The following is a 12,934-nucleotide window of genomic DNA, read 5'->3' on the forward strand; positions in this document are numbered from 1 at the left end:
TAGCAGTGTATTCCTTATGCCAAGTACTACTGAGCACAAAATGCTTCACGCTTGCCGTTTCATAAATCTATATGTGAACTATAAACTCCTCAATGAGGTCTGGGTGGCCATCTCCAGGTCATAAGGAACAGCAAGTGTAATACTTGGAATCTTGGAAAGATTAAATCCAACCAAGCACTCTTAAACAGGTCTACTCTTTCCTTATTCCTTGAGACAAGGTTTCTAAGACACCTCATTCTAACTAATGCTGTGACCAGAATCGGAACTACTTTATTCTACATCCAAGTCCTCTTACCTTCCAGTTAAAAAATAAAACAAAAAAACCTCAAGGTCCATTTCTATCCCTGTTCTCCCCAAATCGCCCCCTCAAGTCACCAGCAGATATTAGGTTGGCAGAATCACAGAAAACCACAGTTCAGCCCTGTGAATTAATGAAGATGAATAATTAACCCAACAGCTGCTATCCTGGGCATCCCCATGGGGCTGATTAGAGAAGGGGAAATGCTGCCTTCAGCTAGACTAATCTCTGGGGGGCAAGCCTTGAAACCAACCTAGCCTGGGAGATTATACAAACAGAATCAAAGCTGGGAAACTGGGTCATGAGCAAGGAGGGATGTAATGGGTATTTTCCGGCAACTTCCCATGAAAAAACAAACCCATTCATTTCAGTCACAGCCTCCCACCCTAACAGGTCAGGTGTTAGAAAATAATCACACTTTTAATTAAGAACCTTCTTGTTTTTATTGTTAGGATTTGGGTTACTTGAGAGGGATGAAGCGAGAGGAGTGGGTAGCTCCAATACCCGGCCGACCATGTTTCACAGGCTTATAGGTGATAGAGAATTCTCCCAAGTAGTGTCCAATCATCTCGGGCTGAAAGACAAGATGGATAGCTCATTGTTTACAAATAAGCTGCTGTGGAGGAGGGAAGGTACATTATTCTGTCCAAGGTTACCATCTTTGTCACAAAGGCTTGTTGTGATATTGTGAGTATTAAAGAATATGGAGCATGGAGTCTGGAGAGACCTGTCTTTAGAGCTACCATTCACGACAGATTACTGAGCCTCTTTCCCCACCTGGAAAAGTGCTTACAACTCAAGTCTTTATTGTTTTACCAAGTCACAGAAGCAGCAAAAAACAGAACTGCCATTCAAGTCCAGGGCTTTGAATCCAAGTTCAGTTCTCTAAAATAAACCCCAACAATTTGTGCAGACAAATTAACTGATTGAATAAAATTTGATAGACTGAATTCATAGAAACCATGTCCTATTTTTGGCTCTGTATTCTTAAGTTGTTTTGTCTCCTCCTTAGACCAGTACTTAAAGAACTAAGTAATCTCTTTTAAAAAAGTGTTCCCCTGGCAAAGCACCTTGTGATGCACTCCAGTAGTTGATAACCACAGGATTAACAACTGACCTTGGGACAATTCTCAGATGAGAAAACTGAGGCTCAGAAATAATGATCTGAGCTAATACGGTTTGGTTGTGAGTATTGTACACGAACAAGGAAGACCTGGCGATCCTTATTTATTCAGCTATTAACAGTGCCTGGGCCCTAGTATGTGGTTAATAGTTACTGATATTTCTCAGACACATACTAACAGTTGTAATCCTAAGCAAGTCATCTAATCTCATCTGAACAGTGACTATGGAATGGATTTAACCTCGTCGGCGAGGTCTCTTCGGTCTCCACATTTCCATCTCTGCTGCGTTTGGTCGTATATATGAGAACGTTTCCGCGTGCTCTTCTCCCCTCCAGTATCGTCAGTGGAGTCCTAACACCCTCTACTAGCCAAAGGACCGGAGGGGCTGCTGGCGCTTACCTTAATTTCTACCTGATTGAAGGTCTTGCCGTTATAGACGCCTACCATGCTCCCCACCATCTCGGGCAGGATGATCATGTCTCGAAGGTGAGTCTTCACCACCTCTGGCTTTTCCATGGGGGGTGCCTCCTTCTTGGCCTTCCTCAGGCGCTTCAGGAGGGAGTGCTGCTTGCGCCGCAGACCCCGGTTGAGTCTCCGACGCTGTCGAGCACTGTACAACTGCATGAGTTGTTCACTGTAGGACATCGGGAGGAGAGAAACAAGTTAGCAGGACCACCCAGGCAATGGAGGAAAACCAAAATCCACCTTATTTTTATTTTGGGGAGTGGGAAGAACAACACTAGGAGCAGAGACAACCAAATGGCACCCTTTTATAGTGGGGGACTGGGAACCAGGAAGTTTGGAATCCTGCCTCAGATTCCCAGTCACGGGCAAGTCCTCTTATTTCTCTCAACTGCAAAATTGGAATGGCGGCACGTGGACCATGAGGTACTTGGGAGGATCAAGAGAACAGATAATGTGCTTGAAGATAAACAAAAGCCCCAGAACTCAGAAGGCTTCCTTCTCCTTCCTCAGTCACACACAACTCCCCATTTCTGAGTTTTGCAAAATCTAGTTTAAATATTTCCAGGGCACAAGGATCTAATGTATTAAAAAGGTTTGACGGTGTAGAAACAACGGGGAAGCAGCAATATGGAAGAAACCACTAGAAAGGTCAGCAACATCTTTGCCCTCCCCCTAAAAACAACCCAGGAGAGCAAGCTCAGGAGGTTCGGCCAAAGGGACCAGAGATTACTTGGCCCAAATACTAATTTCACCTAAGAAAACGAGGACGAACGGAGGAGAGGGACCCTCTGGGACTCCCGGTAGTGGGCTTTTTCTGTGTACTTGAGCCAGGGCTCCGTGGGGAACAGATGGGGCTGGCGGCCCCGGCCCCAGTCCTCCTAGCTCAGGAGGAGTCACTTTTCTCCAAACTGGGTGCCCGGCTCCGGGCCGTGCGCTGCCTCCGCCCCCCCTCCTGGCGGCACTCTAGTTCTCCCGGGGAGTGAGCGGATGCGAATGGTCCGGGCACTGCTGCCGCCCGGCCGGAGACCGCCAGGGGGGGCCTCGCGAGGTCCTCTAGGAATACGGCTCAAAGCCAACAATCAAGCAACCCTGGTGTGAGGGATGGGGGAAGGGAGGGCCCAGGACCACCTAGGACAACGGGCAGGCCTAGGCCCGGGTGGGGAGCCGGCTCTTACTAGGACATGTCCAGCAGCTGATCCAGGTCCACGCCGCGGTAGGTGAACTTCCGGAAGGTTCGCTTCTTCTTCTGCTCCACTTCCGCCTGTTAAGAAACGAGGACACGGGTGACTCCCCGCCCGCGGCCCCCGTGGGGCTCCCGGGAGCCCGGGTCTCTCCTCTCCCCCGCCTCCGGCCCACATAACGCCAAGGCCGCCCCGCACAGGGCCTAGGCCCGCCACACCCTCGCTGGGGACCCGGAGGACCGAGACACGGCAGGGCCTCCTGCCGACTCTGCCCGCCCTTCAAGACACGGCGGCTGAAAAGCCCCGGAGAGCCTCCTAGGGAAGCCGAAGTCTCCCGCTCCGAGCGGGCCGTCTCGATTCTGGATGGGGATGGATACAAAATGCCCGCCCGCTCTCCCCCGGTCTCTCAGCAACAGCACCTACCATCTTGTCTGCTGTTAGGAAAAGACCGCTCCCGATAGCGCAGGCGCAGATATCGCGTGACGGCACCCTACGCCGGCGTGCAGCGGTCCCGCCTACCTCTACGTCATACGCAGGCCCCCGCCTCTTCCGTTTCTCCTTCGCGGGCTGGGAGTGCGTCCCCTCCTGGCCTGGAGGCTTAAAGCGGAATGTGTAGTGTTGAGGACTTTCGAATCCTGCTTCAGAGCTTTAGGGCCGCTCGTTGAGACCCTTTGAGGTCGCGCCCCTGGGTAGAAAAAAGTCTTAACTCGTTCGGGGAGCCCCCGCAGGTCTGGTCCCGGGGGCCGAGCCGTACCCCCAGTGACCCCTAGAGCAGTTCTGGGCTCCGCCCCACGGTTCATGCCTACGTCCCAGGTTCCGGGAGCCTCTCCCAGCCCCGCCTCGGACTGGTGCGCTCGTTGGGGCCCACGTGGCCCCCTGCTCTCTCCTCGCAGGGCCGGGCCGCGAAGGCAGGTGGCCAAGGAGGGGAGCATGTGTGCGGGAGTCTCCCGGGAGCCCGGCAGCCCCAGAGGTACCTTCCTTCCTCGGGCGCAAACACGCGAGCCCGGGAGGGAGCCAGGTGTTTCCAGAACCTCTCTCCCCCGAGGTCCCGGGCCTGGGCTCGGGAGCCCGCCCCGCCCCCCGTAAGCCAATCCTCCCGAGAGACTCAGCCGAATCGAATTGAGATCCGGGCCAGCTGCGCCGAGGCTCTTACTGTGGAGCGGCGAGCGTTTTTTTAACCTTTTATTCTAATTTTACTTGTTCTAACGCTTATTTTAGGCATTTTTAGGTTTGCCCACAAACTGGCGGCTTAATCCAACCCCCTTGTTTTTTTAGTTTTGGAGGCAGTTGGGGCTAAATGACGTGCTCGGGATCACGGGTCACCCGACTAAGACGTCCCCGAGGTCGCACCCGAGTCTTGACTCCCGGGCCGGTACTTCAGCCACTCACCGCCCGTTTTGTTTTACGGGTTGAAAGCCAATTTAGCAATTGGACGTGATTTGGCCAATCAACGTCTAGAATTGAAAACAGGTTTGCAAATCCCTAGTTTCCGCCTGGAGGGAGTAGTGGGGGCCCAATTTCCTTGCCCGATTAATAGGTTGCTTCTGTCCTTTGGGCCCCTGGACCCCGGAGTCTCACCAGGCACCCCCCCCTCCCCGGCCACAATTCCCTCAAGAACCAAACTTAGGTTTTCTATTGCCCTGTGCCTTGTGGTAGGAGGGAAAAAACAAAACCCTGGCCTGGAAAGTCCCCCTGGGGTCCCGGACTCCTGGCTCTCCAGCAGCTTGGCCCAGCCCCCTCCCAGCTCGTCCATTCCGTTTCCTAACAATGATGTTGTATAGATAGATGCATGGATTTAAGATTTTTTCCCTTGGAGATTGGCTCTTGTTTTACAGATGAGGGGATGACCTGGGGTTTCCCGTTGTGACTCCCGTGTTCTGAAGCCTCCCTACTCGGAAGCGCTAAGAAAGTACAAGGCTTCAATTTAGCCAGGGAAGAAAACTGTCAAATGACTGAGGCTCTGAATCTTCCCTCGAACAAGATCCGTCTGACATCGAAAACACCCGAGGCTGGTGGGAAAGGTCTGTGTGCAGCCGCCGAGGACTCACATTGATGTTGCACTGCGTGGCCTTGCACAGCACTCCGGTGGGAATTTTAGCATACGGTGCAAAGTACTGTTGGCTCCCTTCTCAGCTCCGTGTTCTCTTATGTTCTCCTCTCCCCGAGGAGGTCCAGCCTTCAGACCTCACCTTTCTTCAGCATCCCTTAGCAAAGCCAGCCGTGCATTTGTTGGCCCCGTATAAGCAAAGGCTCAGAACCCCATTCCATTTGGAGAACTAGATGTCCTGGGTGTTATTGTCCAGTTCTATTTTGTGAGCAAGGGCAGGATTAAGTAAATGACTTATAAAATGCAGCAGCTGCAGATTTCTATGGAGGAGCATGAAAAGCTGGTACCAAGAAAGAACGGCCTGGTTGCAAACCAGGCTGATGGAAAAACTAAAAAAATAAAAAAAATTAAAAAAAAAAAAAAAGGCAACCTGCCAATCACAACTCACAGCTTCCCAGAGCATCAAAGGAGAGGTCGCAGCCCAGAACCCACATGGGAGACTATTTTAGAAAGCAGTGCTTTCTGAAGTGTCAGTCCAAGTCTGGGCAGAGATGTGCTGCTTTGTTTTTGGTTTGTGTTTTTAAAATATAACAAATTTCCAGTCCCTCGAATCATATTAAGTTGGTCTAAAAGGTGAGCTACACTTAGATAATTTCTAGATACTAAATTGCACTGCAAATATGTACTTTCATGTTGATTGGTTCATGGAATTGAGTTAAAACTTGTTAAAAATGGTAGTCCCAATAACTAATTTTTCAATCATCTTTTCATGTATTACTTCAGGGAGAGGAGCCAGTCTCTGAAGTGAATTACCAAGTAGAAATGGCTTGAATGTCATGAAGACCAACCAGTTCTATTCCTTTTTTCCTCCTGACCTTATCTGAGTCTTTGGAGGCAGGGAAAGGGTCAAGGTACATTGGGGTTGGGGTGGGGATGGCTTGTGAGGCCCTCAGAGAGAACATTTAGAGAAATCAGAACACTAATTCCTGCTTGAAATAGGTATCTGTGGGAGTCCTTCCTACTGATGGGTGCTGTAAGACATCAAAAATGATGGCTTAGGCTGTGTCCATCTATATATCCCTTTACCTAATTTATTAAGAATCATAGGGATATGACAAAAAAAAGTATTGACATCCTTACCCTTTTCCATGTCACCTTTGGCAGCCCAGAAGGGCCTGTGGATTCCTTTTCAAAATCAGTTTTCAGTTGAAGGAATTTGCAAATTATCAGTTTAGTCAATATAAAATTTTCCCAATCTAGTACACAAAGCCTGGGGTTTAAAATTCTGCTTTGGTGCAGAAGCCAGGCAAGAGTTTTTAGTGACTTGACCAAGATTGGAACCCATGTTTCCAACTGCTAGTTAAGCATTCTTTTCAACAGATACTTGTTTGCTGAGCAGATAGGTGTTAACATTTCATTGATTTCTATAGTCTTGCTAGCCTTTCTAGCCCCAATCTGAAGAAAAAGGCATTGTTTCCAGGAAGCCTTCCTTGGATCTCCTAGGGCTTAGAATGAACTTTGCTCCTTGGAACTCACATAATTCTTCCATACTGCTAATGTGCTTGTATAAAAGATACAGTACTCATGACTTTCCATTGCCTATGGAAAGATCAAAAGCCACACAGTATCGTAGCTAGTACTGAGTTTAGATCCAGCTTCAGATACTATAACCATGAGACCCTGGCCCAAATTACTTAAGCCAATAACATATAAAAGATTAAAAAAAAAGAAAAAAAAAAAAAAAAAGAAAAGAAAAATCACACAGAGAATTACAAGAAATGTAATGCCCTGGTATACAAACATTAAAAGGCCTAACTAGAGAGGCAAGCCTTTAGCATACTGGGTGGACATGTGGATAAGCAGCTCAGGTAAAAACAGAATGGTTAGGCTACAATATAAAGTTATCAAGGAATTACCGTCATCTCATTAGTTCCAAGAGCAAGCCTGTAAGCTCTAAATATAATCATCTAGTACTTAGCCAATGTTGACTAACCCAAGGTAGACTTAGGCTGTCTAGCCCATTTCCCTCCCCCCTTTCTAGTGTTTTAGACTCCAAAGCAAGAGAAAATATTAGTTTGGCTATTTTTATGGGGGGAGGAAGGGGAAGGGGAAGGCAGAGGTGTAAAAATCTTGTTTTGACCTGGGATTTCATTAATGAATGACCCCTGAAGTGAGCAGACTTGCCAATGAAGAATGACATTTATTTGGACATTAAGAAGTCAAGTCAGTTTATCCAGATTTCCCTGACTCAGGATAGTTGCCATTTGTGCTGGGGCAGATCATTTCCTTGAGGTACAAAATGCAGCCTCCAATTCACCTCCAACGTCCAGGGCCAAAAAACTTACAACTGACAAACTGGTGAGGTCCACAAACATCAACACTAAAGAAGTCAACAATATGTTTGGACTGGCCTTCCCTAAGGAACTGCTATTTTAAGCAAGTGCTTCTTGTCACAATGCCCCCTACCAATCAGGAGAGGTTTTCTTTCAATACTCATAGAGCAATAATCGCAGCATATTTTACCTGGAACCTGGGGTGGCATTCAATCAAGATGCTCAGGATGCCCAAGCTTTCCTAAAGCTGCCCAGAGGCAAGTCCCCCCACAATGAAAGCCTCTCCATGGGTACCAGCCAGAGTACACCGAATTTCACTGACATGCCTCCCTCCCCCCTTCCCAGCACAGAATCTCAATCCCTGCCAGCTGCCTTATTCATTTGAAGATGTCTCTACACCCGTTTGAGGGCAGATACTGCAGTATTAAGTTTGTGATAGGTGGAATGGTACAAGAATTAGTGTCAGTAAACATCTAAAACCACTCTGTGAAAAATCATTAGAGTGCACAGGGAAGGTCTCAGAGGTCACCTAATCCAACCCCTTCACATTACAGATACCTGAAAGGTTTAATGAGTTGCCCATGTGTACTCAATGTGAACTTGTAGGAGGCGCAGGATTAAAATCCAAGTCTCAAAATTCATTCTATTATCTCATCATTGGGATGGGTTTTTTTTTTTTGGAATATGGAGTTCCCCCTAGAATCACAAGAGAAAGCTGATAGCATCTTAAGGACCCAAATTAGATCTAAATCCAACAAGAGCAACTAATTCAGACTCTTCCTCCTTTTGATGAATTGGTACTGGTCACCAGAACACAAAGCTATAGGGTATATCCCTTCCCCACCCCTTCCTCCCATTTACTAGTTAGGTATGTTCTTATATCCTTTGTACTTGGTGAAATGTGGTAGATGAAACTGTGTACAGCAAACTGCTGCCAGGCTATGAAATATTCAGAGAAATCTGAATGCTGTATGCTGGACTCAAGAAATAACCATTTCTTCCCCCCCCCCCCCTGCCCACCTAAGCAGTCAAGATCCAGATCACATCCCCCACGCTGGACACCCAGACCCACATTCCCCACCCAAACTTTGCCTAATTCCAACTGGTGCTCCTAACCCCTCCCAAGGGATCTTGCCAGGCAGAGTTGGAAGGAATCTTTTGTGATCATCTAGTTTAACTCATTTTATAGGTGAGGAAACAGGTGCCCATAGAAGGGAAAGGGGCCTACCCCAAATTCAGCCAGCTTATAAATATCACAAGGTGAGAAGTTTCTAAAGGATCAGCCCGATACCAAAGCCTTCAGGATTCCACAAGCAAGTTCAAAGGCGAAGTCAACTTTCAAGGGCCACTGTTTTTTCAAAGTGCTATCTATTCAAGACAACTGGCAGAATCTTCAAGTCTTACTTGGTCACAAGAAGGCATCTTTTGGAACCAAATTCTGCTATACATGGAGTATTGTGAGGCAGAAGGGTGAAATAGAACATTTGATTGGGAGTCAAAGCCCAAGGTTGCAATCCTCTGAAATCTATTGTGAACTTGGAAAAGTAATTCAATTTCTTTGAGCCTCAGTTTCCTCACATGTAAAATGAAGGCACTGGACAAACAGGACCATTTTCAAAGTATTATGTTGAATTTATTATATGCTTTAAAAAAAAAAAAAAAAAAAAAAAAACAATAGCCATGAACTGTACATAACAGATTCACAGCTTCACATTATCAGTCCTTTATTTCTACTTTGTATGTAGATTTATTTTTGGTGTTTATCAGATTTGAGATTTTTTCTTTAAAAAATGTAAGATTTAAAATGAGAGGATTGGACTAGATGACCTCTAAGGTCCCTTCCAGCTCTAATCTATGATCCTATGGTTGGGGTTCCAGCAGACAATAACTAGCCTTATGACCCTGGACAAGTCATTTAATCAGAGTCTCAGTTTCCTCATCTGCTAAATGGGCTAATAACTTTTATCACCTACCTCATAGGACCAATTTTGAGGAAAGCACTTCATAAATCTTAAAGCACTATAGAAATGTAAATTATTATTATTACTTGTGCATTTAATCTCCAACAGGCACCAAAATAGAAACAAATCAAGATTAGACAATCCACCAAGGGTGGGTGTGTTGAGAACAACAACACTAGCAGGGAGGGCAGGGGGAAAAAATGGAATACAAACTTGTGTTTCTAATCCAAATGTACTTTTCTTTATTCAAACCAGGGGTAATCACTGGTTAGTGCAAAATGCACCAGAACTTTCCGCCTGAGGAAAATCTACGTCTCACCAAGGCCTCCATGACCCCCCAATGAAATCCACAAACCGGATTTAAAAGTTTTGAAGCACAGATCGAAATGCCTGTGCCCTTCCTAAGTGACCCTGTGCGCATCAACACGCCTGCAATGCTACCACAGTTAGTCAGGTGGCAAAAGCAAAACCACAACCAAACTCAGTAGATTTCTTCTTTGAACTCCCAGAGTTTCTGGACCAACTGCCCCAACCCCCAAAGCCAGGAGTAAGGGCTTTAAAACTGACCCTCACTTCCACCAGAACTAACGGAAACCCTGTATTAAATTAAAAAATAAGCCAGCATACATAGTAGAAAATTTCTCTTAAAAATTTCACAATCTGTAAATGTATATTTTTTTCTTTAAACATAAAAGTTTACAATATACGGTAAAACAAAAGGCTCAGGAAGAATCATTTAAAAAAAAAGAAAAGGAAAAAAAAAGAAAGAAAAAAAAAAGAAACCTGAAGTTCTGAATTAAAGCTGAAGACTTTTTTTAAAACCCTGTAGTTTGAACCAGTGACGTTTTGTTTTATTTGTGCTGATGGGCTAGAGAAAGGAATATATTTAAAAACTGCAGTCCAAACACCCACAGCTTTGCCTTCAAAAGCCATTCGCCCCTCCCCACCTCCCCACCCACCCCCCAAATGGTTTATTAAGTTGTTCTCCATCAAGTATGTGATTGTCACAAGTTCACAAGTTTGGAATTCCCGGTTTCAGCTGGTACCAGATATCCCATTGTGGACAGAATTCCCTGATTTCTAGCCCAGGCTAGCGTCTATAAGGGTGAAATCCTTGCACGTTATGGTTCTGTCCTCGTCCAAAACCACTTCCTCCTGCAGGTGGGCCACCTGATCCGGGCACCGAGGGTCCTCCGTAGGAGGGGGGTTGCTGGCTGGGATCTGAGAAACCCTGTCCAAAGCCACTCAAGTCCTGTCCGTAACCTGCTGAGAAGAGAGAGATTACAGTGAGCTTTGATCAAAAAACTGACCTGAATTCAAGACAGGGAGGACATTGACAAGACCACAGTCAAAGCAGTACTTCCCCTCTACCTCCTCCCCCACTAAATGGGTTAACTGGGGAAAATAATTTGATTGGCTTCAAACATAATTCTTATTCATCAAAGTAGACAGGTGACTTGAGTGGGAGATGGAAATTCTTATTTTTTTTACATAGCAATATTAAGAATTCAAATTCAAGTCACTGGCTTATGTTGCTAAAGGCCTAAGTGGCGAAGTTGAGTTTATGTTAAAGCAGTTATCCACTAAAAGCTGAAATTGTCACAAACCCCTCATCCCTTTTGGCTATTCATATCTGCAGAAAATACAGAACAGACATTAAGACTTACCTCCCCCTTTTATCCCACTTGTTCTTAGTAACCCCCTCCCACTGACACCAAGGGCACGTTCTTGTAGGCAGAAGGGTGAAGGCTTCGCATATGTTGCGTCACCTTGTCCCTTGGGTTAAACAGGGGCCCGAGGTTTCAGTTTCCATTGCCAACCTGGCACCCAGTATTAACATTCAGTTCTCTGGATGAGAGAAAACTGTTGTATACCCCCTCTAGAAAGAGATATGGGAAACAGAAAAGATCTAGTTGGGGAATCTATTTTCTAAACCCTTTTATCACCTTCAATAACCATATCCAATTCCAGCCAAGTCACCAAAGCAATGGGAATGTGGGAAGTATGGGAGGGTCAACATACTTCCACATGCAACCACTAGCAGGGTGGTAAGCAAAAGGAATAATCCTCAGTGTCTCTCTTTAAAACCATCCCCCGGTAATGCCTGAGACGTTGCTCAAAGTGGATCGTGGACAGATTTGCTCAAGCACAGAAAGGAAAATTCACTTCAGAGAACTTGATGTAACCAAGAGACCTGCTCCAAGCCCAATTCTTCCTCCTGCTCCTTCAAAAAGGGTCATGTGAAGTGGTTTCTATTGACAAGGAATGAGGTCCAATGGGTTTCTAAAAAGCAGGATGAAGAGATGAATGGCAGTATAGTAAAGTGGGAAGAGGACTGAACTAGGATTCAGGTTCCAGTCCTAGCTTCTCCATGATATGACTTAGGGCATGTCACAACCTCTCTCAGTGTGTTTTCTTATCTGTAAAATAGTACTTATGGTACCTATACCTCACAAGGATACTGTAAGGATCAAGTAAGTGATCTGTAACCACAAAGTGCTATACCTACAAATGTAATATATAAAATGCTATCTAAACAATTTTTCCTTTTGTATAGAAGAGTTTTCGTTTTTCTTTGATGGCATGCCAACATTGGATCTTTAAAGAAAACTTGCTGAAATTAAGATATCTAATTGGCCTATTAGTTCCTGTGATTAGGAAATGTAAAAAAATGCCAATTAACCACAGGATTCACACATACATATACATATATATGTAAAATCCAGACACCACAAAGTCTATACAACCACAATATGGTGCCATAATACTACTTTTAGATGTACAACGTTAATATTGATTTCCAGTATGAGAAGACTTCTTGGGATAACTACAATATTGGTGCCTCTAGTTTTGTTAGCCTGTTAAGACCTGCCTATTTCTAGTAACATTGGTCAATGCATTTGTTACAAGCTGTTTAGGGACTTGACCCTCTTGAACTACTTAATTCAGCATTGTAATGCAAAGGTCAATCATCCATCACAAATATACTTCAAGTCCCCAATGTAGTTGGTGGTGAAGCTCAAGATTTTTACCCCCCCCAAAAAAGACAGAGACAGAGACAGACACGGGAAGGAGGAAGGAAGGAAAGGAACGAAAAGAAGAAAAAAGAAAAAAGGAAAGGAAGGAAGGAACATCTCTCTCATGGCACTGGAAGTTAGAGGGCAACTCTGGATCTGTGGACCACATGCCCTGATCAGAACTCACAACTGTTCTGAATAGAGTCTTACCCAATTAATTTCCCTCTAAGTTCTCTTATTCATTAGGTAGTGATCAACTCCTCTGTTCCAGACCCTTAGGGGGTAATTCCCTACCTGCATCCAAAACATTCAAGTCCAATGGGCCCACAATAGAGGGCAAATGATAAATCAGTACTTCATGGTAAACTTAGTTCAGTCGGCAGAGGTCCGATGAACACTAGCAGCGCAATGACTTGGTCAATGAAGAATGGGATAGGGGTTTTTGGACATTCAAGCTCTTTGTGCTTTAAGATAGTGATAGATTTGTTATGCATTGCTTCAAAACAAA

The 12,934-nt window shown here is 45.5% G+C and overlaps 2 protein-coding genes and 1 long non-coding RNA gene across 12 annotated transcripts in view; 1 reads left to right on the top strand and 2 right to left on the bottom strand.

Moving 5' to 3' along the window:
- Positions 1–722: 722 nt before the first annotated feature.
- On the bottom strand, positions 723–4,184 carry RPS15 (ribosomal protein S15). The gene is made up of 5 exons (XM_074304648.1): positions 4,043–4,184; positions 3,492–3,753; positions 3,063–3,148; positions 1,822–2,056; positions 723–872 (listed from the first exon to the last, which is right to left on the bottom strand). The coding sequence occupies exons 2-5, from the start codon at positions 3,492–3,494 to the stop codon at positions 759–761; spliced, it is 438 nt and encodes a 145-aa protein (XP_074160749.1). The 5' UTR covers positions 3,495–3,753; positions 4,043–4,184; the 3' UTR covers positions 723–758.
- On the top strand, positions 3,742–5,422 carry LOC141563478 (uncharacterized). The gene is made up of 3 exons (XR_012488429.1): positions 3,742–4,038; positions 4,344–4,538; positions 4,904–5,422. It is a non-coding gene; the product is annotated as an uncharacterized LOC141563478 (long non-coding RNA).
- Positions 5,423–9,627: 4,205 nt separating this feature from the next.
- The window catches only part of DAZAP1 (DAZ associated protein 1), a 41,146-nt gene continuing 37,839 nt past the window's right edge, over positions 9,628–12,934 (bottom strand). For 5 of the 10 annotated variants that reach the window (XM_074304686.1, XM_074304672.1, XM_074304745.1 and 2 more), the window contains one exon: positions 9,628–10,675. In XM_074304686.1, the coding sequence (XP_074160787.1) occupies positions 10,500–10,675 (176 nt within the window). In that variant the 3' untranslated portion in view covers positions 9,628–10,499. The remainder of the gene's footprint in view (positions 10,676–12,934) is intronic. The other 5 variants (XM_074304680.1, XM_074304694.1, XM_074304698.1 and 2 more) reach the window with 3 other exon arrangements.

Source organism: Sminthopsis crassicaudata, chromosome 1 (genome assembly GCF_048593235.1).
Source record: "Sminthopsis crassicaudata isolate SCR6 chromosome 1, ASM4859323v1, whole genome shotgun sequence".
In the NCBI taxonomy this organism is placed as follows: domain Eukaryota; kingdom Metazoa; phylum Chordata; class Mammalia; order Dasyuromorphia; family Dasyuridae; genus Sminthopsis; species Sminthopsis crassicaudata.